This window comes from Schistocerca piceifrons, chromosome 5 (assembly GCF_021461385.2).
Source record: "Schistocerca piceifrons isolate TAMUIC-IGC-003096 chromosome 5, iqSchPice1.1, whole genome shotgun sequence".
NCBI lineage: Eukaryota > Metazoa > Arthropoda > Insecta > Orthoptera > Acrididae > Schistocerca > Schistocerca piceifrons.
The window spans coordinates 87,374,921-87,394,448 of NC_060142.1; the positions used below are offsets into that span (position 1 = coordinate 87,374,921).

Below are 19,528 nucleotides of genomic sequence, written 5' to 3' on the forward strand. Positions count from 1 at the left end.
TCTAATGACGACTTGCTGACAAGTCGAAGCCGGCTACGATGTCATTTGAGTGATTTGAAGCTGAAAAATATAGTTTAAAAACTTTTCCTTTACAAGACGACCATTGTTCTCCCATACGCCACTGCACCTAGTGTGTGTAAATAGAGTTGAAAAGTTGAATTATGTAACTTTTTTCGGATCGCTGCTCATAGAAGGAAGACAGCAACTCTTAAGTCACCGTTCCGCACACGTGGGCAGTTTTTCGCAGTGTCACGTGACGAACTTAATGTATTTAAAATGAATGGAGACTGTGTAATATCTCATATTTCGTTCTTTTGCAGCTTTCGTAATTGTCAGTCAAACCCTCTGCTCCACAGAGGCAGACGTTATATGAAGGTTGAAGGCACATATGTTGAGCTACAATGATGTAAAAGGTTCCAACACGAAGAAGGAGTTGTGTGGGTAAAAACGAAAGTTGGTAGACATTGTGCTACATCTGGAGGCTGATGTCTATTACAGTTTCTCGTGTGTAGCATACGAGTGCCACTGGTAGTGCCGCTATGAGTCTGCAAATCAGGTTTGCTTTACATACACGCTGTAATGGTCGTGAGCGTCGATTACGTTTCAAATTGGACGTGATGGCTTTAAGGCAATAAAGACGCAATTATCAGCATCTCCCAGAGTTTGAACATGGTTGTGTAATAGAGCTACGAAAAGCTAAGTGTTGCTTCTGCAATGCTGCAGAAGACTTGGCAGGAATAAAGCCACTGTAAATGATTTCTAGCAGCGGTGGTCACGAGAATGTACGGTCCCAAGCAGACCGGACTCGGGCAGATACGGGGCACGGCCAAGAGAGGAGACCATCGTGTTCGGCGTATGGCTCTGGTGCGTCATACTGCATCTGTAGCACGAATCTGAGCAGGGTTTTGCACCACTGTGTCACAACGAAATGTTATTTTAAGAATAGCTCTGCATCAAACGGCCTGTAGCGTGCATTCCACTGAGTTCAAATCACCGACACCTGCGACTTCAGTGATGTCCAACGAGAGCTCATTCGATGGCAGGGTAGAGGTCTATTGTGTTTTTCGATGAAAAGTGGCTCTGTCTCCGTTCCAGTGATGGCCACATGTTGGTTAGAACGCCAATTGAGGTCCTGCAACCAATCTGTTAGTGGCCTAGGCACATTGGACTATGGAGCTATGGTCTAGTGTGCGACTTCATATGACAGCAGGAGCACTGTCGTGATCATCCCACGCACCCTGACTGCAAATTTGTACGTCAGTCTGGTGATTCGACTGTTGTGGTGCGGTTTATAAACAGCATTCCCCGGAGGTGTTTTCCAACAGAGTAACACTCGTCCACATAGCGCTGTTGTAATCCAACATTCTCTACAGAGTGATATGCCTCAACCTGCTCGATCACCATATCTGTTTCCAAGCCAGCACATGCAGGACGTCATTGGACGACAACTCCAGCCACAAACAGCATTCTTCGTTGATCCATTATGGATCGTGGGACGGCGGCTCACATGAACTTCTTGATGCAATAATTTACCAACAGCCGTATGTATTGTAGAAATTTATTTTATTTTATGAACTTCTATGTGCTACCAGTTTCGGCATTACATTGATGCCATCTTCAGGCCCCACTCGTCATAGTCGTAAAATCGCTATATACGGAAGGAGCCATATAACTGGATCCGTGGCCACCAAGAGCTGTTGCAGGACGATTGATTCAGGTAGTGGAGCCTGAAGATGGCATCAATGTAATGCCGAAACTGGTAGCACATAGAAGTTCATAAAATAAAGTAAATTTCTACAATACATACGGCTGTTGGTAAAGTATTGAATCAAGAAGACAAACAGCATTATCCGTCCTTGTACTGACCGATAAAGTGCAACAGACATGTAACCCCATCCGATAAGCTGACAACCGGTACCCGTAAAACACAATGCATACACTTTGCATGCTTGAATTCAACATTGTGATGGCTACAGCGGTTATTAATATACTTGGATTTCACATTTAAAATGACTTAACTTGCACTTACATTACCTTTTGATCTTGCAGTGCTAATCACATAAACACGAATATGTTACCAAGACAATACATTCCCGAAATTTCATTACTCTGTGTTAATTATTTTTGATGCTGCGATTTCTTCCGTCAGTGTATTACTGTTGTAAGAGAGCTTCATCATCAAGTATCGAGACTGCGGCTCCTTGCGTTATTATTTCACTTCCTTTTATAGCTTCGACGTATAAGGTCCTAGAAACTAAACTTCTTTGTTAATTATGTCATACCATTTGTTTTATTATCCCGTGAAGTCAGTATAACTTATCCAACACCGTCTAAATAAGACATATGGCGACATCTGTAGTAAAAGCAAACTCCGGGTAGAGCATTACTGTTTTCCTTGTATGAGCATCAAGTGGTGTTTGAATTGAGTGGTTGCTGAGGTGAGAAAAGCTGTTGTCTAAGTACGTAATCATAATTATTTCAATTCACCGTTTAAAATGCTAGGACTAGTCTAGAATGAAGTGACAGCGGACGAGCATATACAAAAGTGTAGTTGTTGCCTGACCAGCATCCCGCTTTCCCTCTTTCATCTGTTGTTTCTGTCCGGCTACACATTTTATGCAATAAGTAAACAGTCGTTGTCACGGGATAACTGCGAGGAAAGCTGCCAATCCTGAGACAGCCGCCTCTCCCAACGGCCACTACAATATAAATATTGCACTCTAGGAAAGTACGTCAGGGGAAAGCACAGTTACGCAGTCTACAAATAACAGCTAATTTTTTTCATTATACCAGTGAGGGAACAACCATTTTTCGAAACATTGGAAGACATGTACAGTACCGGTACATGTTTTCCTGCTGCCTGTCAGGTTATACCACCCAATACGCATGAAAGAAAACTAGCAGTCTTTCAAGTGGATATCGAGAAGTTTATTACTTTTTCCCCTTGAAGAGTTATTGATTTTCACAAGTGCCTAACGTCTCCCAGTCGGCAAAATTATCCAAGCTCCAGCTCTTATGCTATCCCTTATTCTCTGGCCTCCCGCTCCCCCCTCCTGCACAAAAATATCCTCCCTCTTCCTCATTTAGGTCACGGAACGTGTCTAGTGCACAGTACGCAAAATAGTTAAGGCTGTGATGAGGGAGATAATCAGCTCTAGATTCAGCACGAACCAATAATGAAGTGAATATTCCAGATTTAAATATTTATTTATTTTTGAAATTCTTAACAGCCGTATTAAATAGCTGCTGCTTTCCATTTGGTTCACCCGAAAATTCTGTTCTGCAGTCTAAATGTGACGTAATGCTATAAAAAAATGGTGTCATTTTCTCAGTGGTTAATACGGGTACTAAAATATTTTGGTTACTAATTTACATACTTTTCGTGACTTCCTGTCAGGATTACAACATATCAGTAAAATATAACCCTCCCACAAGGAATTTAATGTGAATGAACTCCCTAAACTATTCAACAATTCTTTTTCCTGAGAGATTTTAATCGACTTAGAAGTGGGAGACTTGAATAACTTCTGTATCCCATTTAGAATCTCAAATGCAGCAATTCCTTTTCTGAGTGGACGGATCATTTACCACAACAGTTCGCGACGTAATTATATGTGAAGGGGGCTATTGAACACTGATTTAAACCGTATTACCGGAGTGGCCGTGCTGTTCTAGGTGCTTCAGTCTGGAACCGCGCGACCGCTACGGTCGCAGGTTCGAATCCTGCCTCGGGCATGGTTGTGTGTGATGTCCTTAGGTTGGTTAGGTTTAAGTAGTTCTAAGTTCTAGCGGACTGATGACCTCAAAAGTTAAGTCCGATAGTGCTCAGAGCCTTTTGAACCGTTTTTTAAACCGTATTATTTGTTAGCTTCTCTAACTTCTAAACCCGGCAGCTGTGGCCGAGCGGTTCTAGGCGCTTCAGTCCGGAATCGCGCTGCTGCTACGGTCGCAGGTTCTAATCCTGCCTCGAGTATGTGATGCATTTAGGTTAGTTAGGTTTAAGTAGGTCTAAGTATACCTACCCCTGTCCATTACACAGAGCTTAGAGAATTTTACAAGCATCCTCTCAGTTAAAATCTTCCCCCCTACCCATTATACCGCAATCCGACCATCATTTCATGGGGTCTCGTTATGGCATTAACAAAGTGGAATTTGTAGCTGTAATTGCAGCGACTCTGAATGGGAAGATAAATTCAGAGAAGAAGGGATGAGGGAGGAGTGAGGGAAGTGAGAGGAAGTGACGGAGGGTTTTAAACAGTTTTACGTATTTTCACAAGTCTAACATTCTATAACCTATTGAAAGACGCTGGAAAAAAGTTTGGCTCTTAATGCGTTGACTGGATCAGTCTGAGTTTGAGATTAAGTCAAGTTGGGCGCAGAGGATGGTCAAAATGTTTTCGGGGCTCATTACGCTTGACAGTACATCTATTGGAGTAGGTTCGCGCTTCCAGTACCGATAGTTATTCACGCCTTCGGCAGTATTTTGTCGAGGAATGGAGTGCGATATTTCTGAGACTCAGCATGTTTCTTAAACGGAAGTTAGGAAGTATCGTTGTACTTATATAACTTGTCGGTATTCCGGTTATAAGTGTGGCAGCATGGCTCATTTGGACAAGGATAGTCAAGTGTACTGAGGTAGAAGGAATCGAACTCACATAAAGTACGCACGATTCAGAAAAATCTCACTTTTAGTGGTCCGATTGGTATCATTATTCGCAGTGAACAAAGTGAACTTACTCTGAAACTGAGCAATCAATTGCTCATATATATTTGTGACAGTTCGAGGGCTACGATTGGTTGAACACCACAGTGATTTACTTGGGTAGGTGTTAATGGAGTTGGTGCAACCATCTATACAAGGAAAAGTGTTCTATGAGTATTGTGGTGTCACCGACAGACAACACACTTGCTAGGTGGTAACCTGTAAATCGGCCGCGGTCCGTTAGTATACGTACGTCGGACCCGCGTGTCGCCACTATCAGTGATTGCAGACCGAGCGCCGCAACACGGCAGGTCTAGAGAGACTTCCTAGCACTCGCCCCAGTTGAACAGCCGACTTCGCTAGCGCTGGTTCACTGACTACATTCGCACTCATTTGCCGAGACGACAGTTTAGCACCGCCTTCAGCTGCGCCATTTGCTACGACCTAGCAAGGTGTCATATTCAGTTACTATTCTGAACAGATAATATTGTGAATCATGCACCGTCAAGAGCGATGTTCATCATTAATGGATTAAAGTTAAGTATCAAACTAATTACGCCCGCTTTCTGAATTCTAATTCCTTGTCATGTTCCAGACCACGCCTCAGTATAGTCCTTCCCTCCGCACGCCAACCCGCGTCGCGTGCATTTCGGCCTCCAGTTGTAACACGGTGTTGGCTCTTTTGCCAACACAACAGGTATCATTGTGTGATGTGTGTCGGAGGGTACATGGTACGACAGAAACATTTTTCCCGTTCCATCCATGATTAATATGCGGAGAGAAAGAACACCGCTTCATGTGTGCCCAATTCTCTTTGATTTCTTGCTGCTCCTGGTCCCTGCTCGAGTTATAATTTCAAGGACGTCACACCTTTCTTGATTACTATTTCAAAGCGCGCTATTGGAATTTTGAGGTTGAGCTTTTACGCAGTGTTTAGCGTCCACTCGGTAGCATCTGCGTTGTAATTATTTGATCATTTTCGTGACTTTCGCTCCATGGTTAAAGGAACCCCTTAAGAAGTGTGCACTTCATCTTCCTGTCATCTCAACATCTGCAGTTAATCCTAAACTTACTTGTTTCCTCCAACTGAGAATCTGCTCCCCCGTCCCAAACTCATCCTACTCCCCTCTCCCCCCTCCCCCTCCCCCCCCACCCCTCCGAGTGAAGTGGCGCACTGAGTAGAACACTGGACTCGCATTCGAGAGGACGGCGGTTCAAACCTCCGTCCGGAAACCTGATGTAGAATTTCCGTGATTTCGCTAAATCGCTTCAGCCAAATGCCGAAATGGTTCCTTTGAAAGGGCACGGCCGATTTCCCTCCCTAATCTGATGGGACCGATGACCTCGCTGTTCAACCCCCTCCCCTCACACCAACCAACTAACCAAATCTCCCCCCACCCCTCACCGAGACGCCCTCGTTCCTCAGTAGGAACGACCATTCAACGTGGGGTCCAACGAGCTGTGAAACTTGGTTTTCCACACAGTTGAATCAATCGTTAAAGCTCCAGTAGGTAAAAGAAAGGATCCCATTTTTTTAACTTTAGCTGTTAAATAATATCATACTCACGTAATTGTGTTGCCTTGTACATTTATCCAAGCCCTTTGAAACATCGTACATTGTGACCAAAGGGCAATTAGGAAGTAGCTAAATCGTCTCCCTCTCCGACGTACCTCCTGGAATTACAGGGAATTAATTAAATTGCTATGCATCATTTGAAATGGAGCCATTGATACGCCATAGACCTTTGAAAAATGTAACACCGTCGACTATTCATTGTGATCAACATGTCTACAAACAATGCGTGTCGTGTGTGTGTGTGTGTGTGTGTGTGTGTGTGTGAGAGAGAGAGAGACCGGGGAGATGGCCCGCGGCTTCCGGCCCTCGCTGTCGTAAAGCTCTCACGCGCGACTCCAGTGCTCCAGCTCCAGCCGATGCCGTTTTTGTCAGCCTCGTGTAGACAACGGGCTGGAGCGACCCTGTGAAGCCAGTGCTATCTCAGCTCCTGTATGGGACAACAAATCCGTTCTCAAGCCTGAACATTCAACTCCAGATGTAAACGGTCTGCATTTCAAATCGCTCTGTGCTACGAAGTTAACTTGCAGGCTGACTATGTTGCACACTTAACAAATGCCCAGAGACGAATGGTTCTGAACATCGCTTTCAGGGTCCCATACTCAATCGGTAAAAGCGCAACACTTACAGGGTAACTTTGTGGTCTCTCTCTTTGTCCGACTTTTGGAAACAGTTTTTTCTGAGGGACAGATGGACGTATCAAGTTGAAATTATGCCACATATTGAGGCCTAAGACCCCTTGGCGACGTAAAAAAGTGAAGCATCTAAGTCGATGCAAACAAAAGATACGGTCATTTATGTCACATATTTTGATAGTCGCAAAATCACTCACCAAAACCTATAGGGTAATTCACTTTGATCTACAATCAAGAAATTTACCAAGAAGCAACGTTTCGCACGGCAACCAAAATAAAGAACCGAAAATTGTTAATTAGTAATCTGTATTCGTTGTCAGACTGTCTGTCTGTCCGTCAGTCTATTAAAACCACTTTCTCTCAGGAATTGTAAGACGTATCAAACTGAACTTTGTGTCACATACTAAGATCTATGGTTCCTTGGCAAAATAAGAAACATTATCTGTTAAGTCAATGCAATCGAAAGATACGGACATTTATAGCAAATACTATTTTAATGCAACCCCTTTTTCCCCAGAAACGGGCAGGCGTATCAAGTTCATATTTATGTTACATACTAAGGACTATAGTTCTTTGCTGGCCTAAATTGTTAAGCTTCTAAGTCAGTGCAATCAAACGATACGGCAATTTCTGTCACATATTTTGATACTCGCAAACTCACTCACTGAAACCTACGTGGCACCTCGCTGTCACGTAGAATCATGAAATTTGTTATACTATAATCATATCACACGACAAAATGTTTCTTTTGTCATTTGTTTTCCGACTTCAAAGTAGAAATTAAAACATTCTCGAAAGTCTTGGAATCGATGGGGCCGACATCTTTCCGGTATCAGTGGCAATAACACGCCAAAATCTTCGAGGTCTTCGATCCTCGGAATGGTTGAACAATCCAAATATGTACATAATTAAGTTGGTGTGGGGCGCTCAGAACACGAGTAATACTCGAACATGGCCATTTTTTTTCACAGCAGCTAAATTTCGCAGAATGTAAGCGAATTTGTTATGTAGTTAGGTTTTCCTCAGATGATTCGAACGATTTTTTTTTCTCGAAATGATGTGCACCGGGTCAGTTGGCTGGATATGTACGAGGGCTAGCCAAAAAGTAGATACGTTTTCACCTGAAGCAACAATGGATGGGGCTAGTGTGGCCATATTGGTTATCGAGGATTTGTCATTTCAGCCTGTACTCAGCCGTGCCAACATGAGTTCGTGTCTTTTCTGGCCATGGGACAATCGACTGATTTTAACAATTGGCCAGTCGATTATTTTTTCGTTCCATTGCTTTTCTCGGTAGAATTAAACCACCGAATGGAACTAGTCTCTTCGGCCACGTTAACTTTGTGAATGTTTCCACTCTCTGAGTAGTTTCACTTAGACTCTCTTTCAGCTTGTTCAGTTATACGTGAACCCTGACTACGTTGCCAACTTTTTAGATACAAATAAGGTATTTTATTTCAAGGAGATGGGATTGGAAAGCATATTTCTAAAAATGTTGTATTTTCAAAATATATGTATCCGTTGTAAGTAGGTTCAAAATGGTTCAAATGGCTCTGAGCACTATGGGACTCAACTGCTGTGGTCATAAGTCCCCTAGAACTTAGAACTACTTAAACCTAACTAACCTAAGGACAGCACACAACACCCAGCCATCACGAGGCAGAGAAAATCCCTGACCCCACCGGGAATCGAACCCGGGAACCCGGGCGTGGGAAGCGAGAACGCTACCGCACGACCACGAGATGCGGGCCGTTGTAAGTAGGCTGTTTACGGTTTTATGTTGGTATCGCCACGTAGTGCTCTGTATGAAAATCACTGACTGTGCTGTGTGCAATCTGTGGCTGGTTGGCATTGTTGGAATATTCGCTATTGTAGTGTTGGGCAGTTGAATGTGAACAGCGCGTAGCGTTGTGTAGTTGGAGGTGAGCCACCACCAGTGGTGGATCTGGGGAGAGGGATGGCAGAATTTTAAGAGCAGACAATCTGGACTTGTGCTCGTCACAAAAAGGAAATTTGTAAGACTGGATGTCATGAACCGATTTTGGTGTATAAAAACCAATGTATTTACCTTCATTGTGTTCAAAAGTCATTTTATACATATTAAGGTAAATACATTGTTTGTTCTATACCAAAATCTTTCATTTGCCAACTATGCCTATCAGTAGTTAGTGCCTTCAGTAATTAGAATGTTTTTTTTAGCTGGCAGTATTTGCGCTCGCTGTATTGCAGTAGTTCGAGTAACGAAGATTTTTGGGAGGTAAGTGGTTCATGAAAGGTATAGGTAATTGTTAGTCAGGGCGGTTCTTTTGTAGGGATTATAGAAAGATTGCGTTGCGCTAAAAAATATATCGTGTGTCAGTTTAATGTTGATCAGAATAAGTAAAGAGATAAATGTCTGAGTACGTTCAGCTTTGCTCAGCTGTTTGAAAATCATACAACGTAGAAGTTTTTCAGAACTGTCATTTATAAATTTTTATATGGGTATGATTCACAGTTTATAAAATATTTTCCAACTTCAAACATTGACAACGGGTTTTTGGTGTGTTACATTATAAATTTATATTTAAATATATTAACAATAACTTTTTTGTTTAAATTTATTGAAAATCTTTCTTTCTCACCTCGTTGGTTTGCACTCGTCACCAATAATAATTTTCTTTCGGTAAATGCTGAAGTGACGTGAGCAGAAAGCATATAACATACAATTTTTTTATTGTTTGATGACCTAATCAGTTGCTTTTTAAGCAACAAGCTGTCAATAATATCACAATATAGGTAGTGCATCTATACCTATCACAGCAGCTGCCAAAATATTCGCATTCAGCGAATTAACTTCGGACGGCTGTCAATCGACATTAACGTCTGCTCATACAGACGTGCATGTAAATATTCTGTCACTAGTTTGAGGTAATTTTCCCACAAGAAATATTTGTCGTCATTCGTTAATTGTCTTTGAATTCTTTTACTTAATATAGTTTCAGAATACGAATCGTCTGTGCAAATATTTTATAGCTCACTGAATTTATCTTGAGAGTCACTTTTTATCCACTCGTATCATTTCTTTCCATGCCACATTAAAAACATTCAAGCTGACTACTAAGAAAACGCCTTTTCATAAACCTGGACGAAATAATGAACTGAAAGCTACTTATTGGCATTCAACAAAAAGCAATAACGGAATGGCAATAAGAATGACGACAGGTTATAACAGAGTGCACTTGACGATAATGAATTAACGACGGCAAAACTGAGTGTGCCTGACTGTTTTCATTCCATATCTCCCACAGACTTGTCTCAGTCTAAAGAAATGAATGAATGGTAATCCCACGGATATATAATTTAATCGACTGTTTTCGTTCTGTTGCTCCTAGAGACGGTTTCGTCCAAAAAATGGATGAGTAGTCCAATCGATAACTGGAGCTACAACCGAATTATCGATTGTTTACATTAGGTTGCTCCCAGACTGGTTTCGCTCAAAAGAATGAATGGATAATTCAGCCGACACATAAGGCTACAACCGAATGAGTCGGCTGTTTTCATTCGGTTGTTCCCATCACTAGTCGTTTCTCGTCGTCTCACAATTACATTTTTAAATATGTGCCGCAACTGAAAATCCCGCTAGTTGTGAATCGCGGTCAGTAATGCTGATTTTTTCAGCAAAAAATCGTAAAAAGACTGGAATTTATTGGCAAGACATCGTAATAACTGAAGGTGGGTTAGACGTAATAATTGCCGAATTAATGTTCACCACGAAGAACGAGATGCGTGACCAAGGGTTGTGACGGATGGCTCAAATGGTTCAAATGGCTCTGAGCGCTATGCGACTTAACTTCTCAGGTCATCAGTCGCCTAGAACTTAGAACTAATTAAACCTAACTAACCTAAGGACATCACACACATCCATGCCCGAGGCAGGATTCGAACCTGCGACCGTAACGGTCGCCCGGCTCCAGACTGCAGCGCCCAGAACCGCACGGCCACTCTGGCCGGCCTGTGACGGATGAACTGGTCGCAGAAGTCGATGACAAGATTCAAGAAAACCGCCGATTCACAACGACGGAGTTCTCATTCAGCTTCCCACAAACTTCACAAAGTCTGTTGCATCAAATCGTTCCACAGATGTTAGGTTATCACAAATTTTGTGTAAGATGGGTACCAAAATTCTTGACAGAAGACCACAAGAAGCAGTGTAATGCTGCATCATTAACATTTATGGATTCTTACGAAAAAGATGGTGACTTAATCTTTGAACGAATCGTAACTGGAGACGGGACTGTGTCAAACATGTGAAGTGCGAGAGCAGATTGGAGTCTATGCTAGGGGGGCACACAAATTACCAACCGCCACAAAAAGATATCTGTTTACAAATGATGAAGACCTGGCTCGCAACGCAGCGATTTGACAACGACATCGCCGAACTGCGGAGGGCGTGGCTAGCTGGTTGACGTCTCAGGCGGCTGAATTTTATGTCAACGGAATTTCAAAGCTTGTTCGCTGCTATGATAAGTGCCTGAACTTTTATGGAGACTGTGTTGAAAAGTAGCACTTAAGAGCAGCTGCCAAATGAATAAAAAAAATTTTCCTCCACTTTCTCTTCCTTTCTTCGTGTATCCATAATTAAAATGGACGACTTGGGACGTCAGCTGGTATAATATATGTTAAAAAAGACGTAATTCCTCCCGCTGTATTAAGATGTTGGTTTTATTGGCAACTACTTTCGATGTTGTTATATCATCATCTTCAGGTCCATACGGTTACTGTCAACAAGTGTGGGCCTGAAGATGATGATGTATCAACATCGAAACTAGTTGCCAATAAAACCAATACCTAAATAAAGCTCGAGGAATTACGTCTAATTTTAACATTCTTTTCCTTTTTCTTTTTTTCTAATACCAAAAAGCTATCTACTTTCTGGATAGTCTTCGTGTCTATTACTAGTTTCAGTGGATGGCCACGTGCTGGCCATTCAGAAGTTCTTAAACGGTAGACTGGCCTAAATTCAACATTAGTGAACACATTATTCTCGGCCCCATTCACGCAACTATACCTAAAAATATTTCGAAAACGACGAATATGAAAAAATGTTCTAAGTGTAAAGTTAACATTAGTAAAGGGCACATCTGTCTGTGCTGGAGCCATCCACCATGGGAGGGTCAGATTTGTGTTTTCACATTGGAGCCCCTGTTATATTACATATACGGGATTTAAGACAAAAAATACGTGCGGTTTACTCAAACCATTGTTTTCCATTCGTGGTAGGTGGCACTGTAATCGATAACCATCAAGTCTACCTGTTTTTGCAGTTAAGACGTGATGCATTTGACACCACATTTCATTTACCATGTAACTATAAGCCTTTGTGTGCTAACTACTGATTTTGATGTTCAAACGTTACTTTAGTGTTGTAAATTTGATTGTGCAAAACAATATCGTTAGCCCTTTAAATGTCTATCAGAAGCTACGGTTAGAGTGATTCAGGAACAACGAGGTGGATGTAATTGTTTTCTGTTCCTGTCGGAATGCTTGATACAAGCGAGTCCCCTTATCTCTCACAAATGGGGAGCTTGATTTCGGTGCGTACTATTGCCTCTCACCACTGGGGTGCTTGATTTCGGCTAATCCCTTTGCCTCTTACCATTGGCGTCCTCCTTTTGAGTGGAGCACGTGCTACTGTCATCTCACTTTGTGGATGTATTGCCTTACTACAATGGCTGTCGTTTATATTCCGCCAGCAGCCGCTAGCTCGGAGTTACGGGGATTGGATGGAACACAAACAGATCAGAGTGATGGCGGGGTTCGAGGACGTCTACCGAAATCAAGCATTTTGGTGGTCTGGGGACTCACCACACTCAACACTATAGGGAACAGAAAACTATGTTACTATACAAGTAGCTTATTTGCAAAAATATGAATGTCTGACCATATTATTTGTACCGAATGTTTCAGTAGCAGCATCAGCAATAACAAGACAAAGGTCTAAATTTACATCATAAATGAAATGTAGAATCAAATACGTCGGGACTTAAGTGCAAGAAGAGGCCACCTGATATTTGTCGATTACAGCGCCACCTGCCACGAATGGGAAACAATGGTTTGAGTAAATCCTACGTGTTTTGGTATAGAATCCGAATATGCCATAAAATGGGGGTTCCTGTTTGAAAATACAAGGTTGGCCCTACCCCCATAGGAGGGGTGGTTAGGAAGAAGCCAGTGTAGCACAAACAGATGTTCCATTCACTAATATTAACTTTTCACCTAGAATTTTTTTTCCGTACGATACATCGTTTGCAAGAAATTTAGTTATCTCAAATTGAAACGAACACCCCGTATATTGTCGAGGTGCAGTTAAGATCCCTAACTACTTAAGGAGGCACCGAGACGATAATTGCAATGTTGTTTTTTCTGCAAACAGTACTTTCTGTCTTAAAGACAAAGTACCTCAGAAAATTATTCCATAATTCATTACGGAGTGTAAATGTGTTAGGAAGCTAATTCGTTTCTTTCCATGCCTAGCGATGATACAAAAACTATAAAAAAGCTAAGTTTAATTGCTTGAGCAGCTCAGTAATATCTTTCTTCCAGTTAAAGTTTTCATCAGTATGCACACAGAAAAATTTGGAGCATTGTGGTCTGTTCTCTGTCTCCTGTTCATATGCTACATCAGTTGATTGTTTGACTAAATTTGTAGTGCAGAAACGAATATAGCATGTTTTCTCAAAACTAGCACTTCAAAGTTTTATCCTGTATTGAGATTTATTGTAACACTAGTGTCTTCTCCAAAACGTACCAGTTCTGCTTGATGAACGTTTACGGGTGGGTGATTCCCATGTATAAGGCATAGAAATGGATTCATCCTGTCGACATTCAATACCGGAATAAAATCAGCTAGATAATAAACATTTACACATAATCGCAAAAAACTATCTTACGTAATAAATGGAATCTCTAAATCCAGCTCCCCACTGGTGCGAGTGCCATGACTAAGGCGGTGCAACCGCGCTAGTCTGTCGTGGATCGTTGCTGCAAAATGTTGAGAATCACAGCGGACCATCTGCAACCCTGGACTAGGAAGGAAGCACTTCTTTTATTCCAAATATTTATGTCTCCTTTGCGAACTGAATACATAAAAAACTCTAAGCTAGAAGTTGGTAGGTCGGAACACCAAAGTACAGCACGAGGTAAGACTTGCACAAGTAATTCCGTTTGCTGTTTCTGCTGGTGGTGATTGTGTGAGTGACGTAAGAAGTGAGACTAAAAGAAAACCTAAACCGTGAACCGCTATATGGGTTAAATAGCGATGAACTTAACAAATGAGTGGGAAAAATCTAAACAGGGCAGCGTAATTGTTCTACGTTATCTCCTGATCTGCATTTACGCTGCATTAATCTCACAACATTGTAGATTATGTAGTAACATTCAATAGTAATAATTAACCAGCCTCAATATAAAACTCAAACGTTAATATACAATGTGGATGCTAGTTTAGGATTATTTGTAGGTACAAGGTGAAATAATTGAGAAATGTAAGCCGGGCAGGTATAATGTTTTTAACTATCAATAGTATAGTATTAATCCTTTATCACTTCGTATCATAACGAAGATTACATTACAATATTGACAGACTTGTAGATATAGTGTCGGATGGACAGCGAAGGTAAGAAGGAAACGGATTAATACTGTGACACAATATCACATTACTCACGACAGTCAATGATAACAGACAACTGTATATAGACAATGATGATAGTTGCTCTGTCAAACAGGAGATTTGGAAACCACTGCCAGATTCGTTACACTATCTAAAGTGCTAACTTTGCTAGTGGTCTGACACTATATTCAGTCTCTTACTATTTCGTCCTAATTGTTTCTAATCCACATATGTAGTACAACCGACGTCGTGGCTAAATTGCTCCACATATTATTTTTATGCCACTATGAGCTCTCCACTCTGCTGCCCCTTCCAGTGCCAAGCAAATTATTTCTGTATATCTTACCAGATATGACACAACACTGTCACTTTTTTTCTGTTAACTCACCTGTAGAAACTCTCTCTATCCCATGCTCCGCTGAATATGGTCACGATTTATAGTACTAAAATTAGCAGTGATAGTGGAATGTAAATAGAAACGTCGATGTCATAATCTGTTTTGCAAACGGGACGTTAATCAAGATGTAAAAGGATCTTTTCCTAATGAGGTGCAGAGCAAGAGAGAGTGGGGGTGTGGAGGGGGGAGGGAGGAAGGGAAAGAGAGAGATCTTTGTCTGTCACTATGACGTCTCCCTTCAAGTGCCCCCTTCAAGTGTCAAGTACATTATTGCCTAGTGCCTTAGCACGTGTCTCACAACATTGTCATTATTTTAATAATTGATCTCTAGATAACCCTTCTCTACTACATATGGTTACGCATTGCAACATTAAAATTTGCAGCGAAAGTATAATATTGATAGAAATTTTGAAGTCTTTATCTGTTTAGTACGGGAGAAATTAATAAGGGAGGGTTCGTGGACAGGGGGAGAAATATGCCGAAGGGCTTGCAGCCAGAAAGAAGTGACGCAGAGCCGGACTGACCTGCGACGGACAGCAGCAGCAGGTGCAGGGCCAGGGTCGGTGGCGCCATGGCGGCGAGGGCGCAGACGTCGACGGCGCGGAGTCGCGGGTGTCGGACGCAGGGCTTGCCTCCCCGAGCTACTATGCACTGGCGGATGACGGCGCGGCCGCGGGCAAGCACCGACTGGAGGCCGGCGGCGGAGGGCCGCTCCACAGTGCGCGCCGCCGACGCCAGCGCCGCCCGCGGCCGCGTGCCCAACCACGGCCCGCCGCGGAGCACAGCGGCGTGCCGTTCCGTGCCGTGGCGTGGCGTGGCGTAAAAAAAGTGCCCGCGCGCGCACCAGCCAGCCGGGCAGGCGCCGGGATAATTTTAGATCGGCCCCCGACAGATTTCCGTGCGGACCGCCGCTAGGCGGGGTAACAGCTAACCGTCAACAAGCAACTGTCTCTATTGTTGCCCAGGGGTCTCACAACGCGTGCCTGCGAGGCACGCCTGCCAGAACGCGCCTCGTCGGAGATGCGGATAGGGTGTCTTATCGCCATTTGCAGACGGCATTGCTCTTCAAAGTTGGCATTACCATCGACTTCGGTATAAAATTAGGCGACTAAAAATCATTTCCGTCGCCTTAGCCCTTAGATGCATAACAGCGATCTTTTGCACGCGGCAACTTTCATTCTTGCAAGAAACTGTCTTGCAATGTATTTATTTTAGCTGATGTCCTGTGTAACCCTTGGAAATACAATTGACAGACTTCAGAAGCAACGTTGTCAAATTAATTTTTTTAATTTTATAAATTTTGCATACTGGTGTAATATATACAGACTGCGAAAAGATGCCTTTCCTGTATTTCGCTGCATTTGGAACTGTTTGCACCTTTATTTACTTCCTACACACAATGGTTCAAATGGTTCTGAGCACTATGGGACTTAACTTCTGAGGTCATCAGTCCCTTAGAACTTAGTACTATTTAAACCTAACTAATCTAAGGACATCACACACATCCATCTCCGAGGCATGATTCGAACCTGCGACCGTAGCAGTCACGCGGTTCCAGACTGTAGCGACTAGAACCGCCGGCCACCCCGGCCGGCCTTCCTACAGACTTCTCTTCCTCGTTCGACCGTCACCTCTGATAAATATCTCACTCCAATAAGGGGAAATTAGCAGATCTCAATGCATAGCGTTATCAAGACCGCAACTGGGGTGTGTAGGCCACACCTTCATACAGGTGGGATGTGATGATCGGTGTTGTTGTCAGTCTTGCAAGGGGGCTTAGTTAAAACGAAAGGACTAATATTAATGAATAGATGCAATAATTTTAGTAGCTGTGAGACCGGTTACGAAGTCTCGTAACCGGTTGGCCCTGACTAGTATTAGCAAGCAATCTGGCTGCATAAAATAAAAATAAAGAATGACAAGGAAATTCCATTAACACAATTGATTAATTAAGTCCCCTGCAACTATAAAAACTGCAAAACAACAAAGCACAACTGTAACTGTTCTGTGTGTGGTAGTGTGACTCAACGTACATGTATCTGCTCGGTTCTTTCTCAATACGACAAAATATTTTAAACACCATTTACAATGAACTAATTGAAAAACCAGAAATACTATATTTGCACATAGAAACCAGAATTACAGGTCTAATAAATAAACACGAGCCAGATGCCTTGGTGACTGTACCTTTGATCAAAAGGCATTGTCATTAAAGAAAACTGTAATACCTTTTTACCTCATTATATATTGACGAAAGTTTTCCATTACACCAGCATCATAAATCAAAAGCCCATCTCATTTCTCAAATACACTCTGACAATTGCAACTTCTTCCATCTATACATCACACCAACCGAACAGCATCTACTCTCTCGCCCAACAGAACAACAACTGCCCTCGACATCCTATGAAATACTACTGCACCAGTGGAGGCGGCTGAATAATAATCTTTGGCGCAATCTCTGGCGCTGTGACTCAGTGTAGCCACCTTTCAAAAAAATGGCTCTGAGCACTATGCGACTTAACTTCTGAGGTCATCAGTCGCCTATAACTTAGAACTAATTAAACCTAACTAACCTAAAGACATCACACACATCCATGCCCGAGGCAGGATTCGAACCTGCGACCGTAGCGGTCAAGCGGTATCAGACTGAAGCGCCTAGAACCACACGGCCACACCGGCCGGCTGCCACCTTTCAGTCTGAATGCAATTGTACTATTATTCGACTCAATATTATTGCATCTGGGACTGAGTGTACTTCAATCGGTGCATGTATTTACCTGTGTGCTGGAAGCCCATCCGAATGCGATCTGTTATTCCAACAACCAGACAAGTTGCTCGTGAAGTGATTCATATTTGTAAAGTATATACGACAGTCGAAAAAACAAATTGGATGTAATATCTCGGGGTCCTCTTGGGTTTTCATGTGCAACATCCTGTAGGCTATATTGAATGCCTATGGTTCAAATTGCTCTAAGCTCTATGGGACTTAACATCTGGGGCCATCAGTCCCCTAGACTTAGAACTACTGAAACCTAACTAACCTAAGGACATCACCACACACATCCATGCCCGAGGCAGGTTTCGAACCTGCTACCATAGCAGCAGCGTGTTTCCGGAATAACGCGTCTAGAACCACTTGGTCATAGCGGCCTGATTGAATGCCTATAAACCCGACAGTGGCGCAACGCATCGAATTTTTTTAACAGTTATTTCTCAGCACAACCTACTCTGCAACGTCTTTACAAGCTTCCCAGACTATTTCTGACCACACTGTATATTCTTCTTCTGCTTTTACGGCCTTATTGGACCACTTCAGTCATTAATTACCAGATCATTTTCTTCAGTAAGTTTTCTTTCCGAACTGCGTTGTACCCCATCATTTTTTTCTGATCCTTTATGTTGTTCCTCACATTTTTATATAGTTCGTCAGTTTTCGGTTTGGATCATATTTTTATGTTTTCCAGTGTCTTTACATTTCCTGTTTTGTTCTGCCAATCGTCTAGGGTTTATTCTAGCTCTATCATATCCTCCCTGATTTCCTTTATCCATCATACTTGTTGCTTCATGTTCCAGAGGTTGTCTATTATTTTTCAGTACAATCTGGTTTCTTGTGTCCTCGTAGTGTGACCAAATAAAGAGATCCTTTTTTCCGTACAGTATTGTAATGGACTCAAGTTCACTGAGCACCAATTCATTTGTCACTATCTGCCATTGTCCATTTTTAGACATTTCTTATTTATCTATATTCTAGCTATTCTTCTCTCTACTTTTATGATTTTGTCAATTCTATTTTTCTGAGTGACTCTGAAAAGAGTTTCACCATCGTATGTCACCTATGGTTGAACCATTGTCTTGTTATGATTTAATTTAGTTTTGATTGATGGTGATACATTTTTATTGTATGTGGCCCCACGTTAATTTTTGAGCTTTTATTATTGGGTTAATACATTCTTACCATACAGGTTTCTCATTCAAATTTTGTATTATAGTTTCTCTTAGGTATTTAATTTGTACCACCATTTTTACATTCATATTATTTACTCATATGTTATCCATTACCAGTGGATCTGCTACCATAATATCAGTTTTTCGAATAATATCTTGAGTCTTATTTTTTGTGCTTGTTATTTGATTTCTGACTTCCTGAAAGTTATCAGCTAGTAACGCTAAGTCATCTGCGAATCCGAAGAAATTTAAGTTTATTTAATCTTTCTTACTTCCAAATCCTATGTTTTTAGGAGTTTCCTTGCACCGTTTCCTCATCACGTACTCCAGTGCACAGCGGATAAATATTGGCGATAAATCATCTCCCTGTCTGAACCCTGTTTTAAACGTAAATGGAACTGATATTTCCCCTCTGAATTTGAGGTGTGGTGTTTCTTAAGTTTATTATTTTTATTACTTTTGGATGGAGTCTGAAATTCGCTGGTATCTTCACCACTGGAGATCTGTGAATACAATCGTAATCTTTTTTTAAGTTTACACAGGTTGTGACTGTCGCTTTTGTCTTATTTTGTAATAATCCATTGTCAGTTTCAAAGTCATTATCTGTTCTGCACAGCTTCCCCCG

General features: G+C 42.0%; 1 protein-coding gene across 4 annotated transcripts in view; it reads right to left on the reverse strand.

The window, feature by feature from the left end:
* Positions 1–15,643, reverse strand: part of LOC124797830 (hemicentin-1-like) — a 1,195,221-nt gene extending 1,179,578 nt beyond the window's left edge. For all 4 annotated transcript variants that reach the window (XM_047260869.1, XM_047260870.1, XM_047260871.1 and 1 more), the window contains exon 1: positions 15,480–15,643. In XM_047260869.1, coding sequence (XP_047116825.1) covers positions 15,480–15,528 — 49 coding nt within the window. In that variant the 5' untranslated portion in view covers positions 15,529–15,643. The remainder of the gene's footprint in view (positions 1–15,479) is intronic.
* Positions 15,644–19,528: the final 3,885 nt, after the last annotated feature.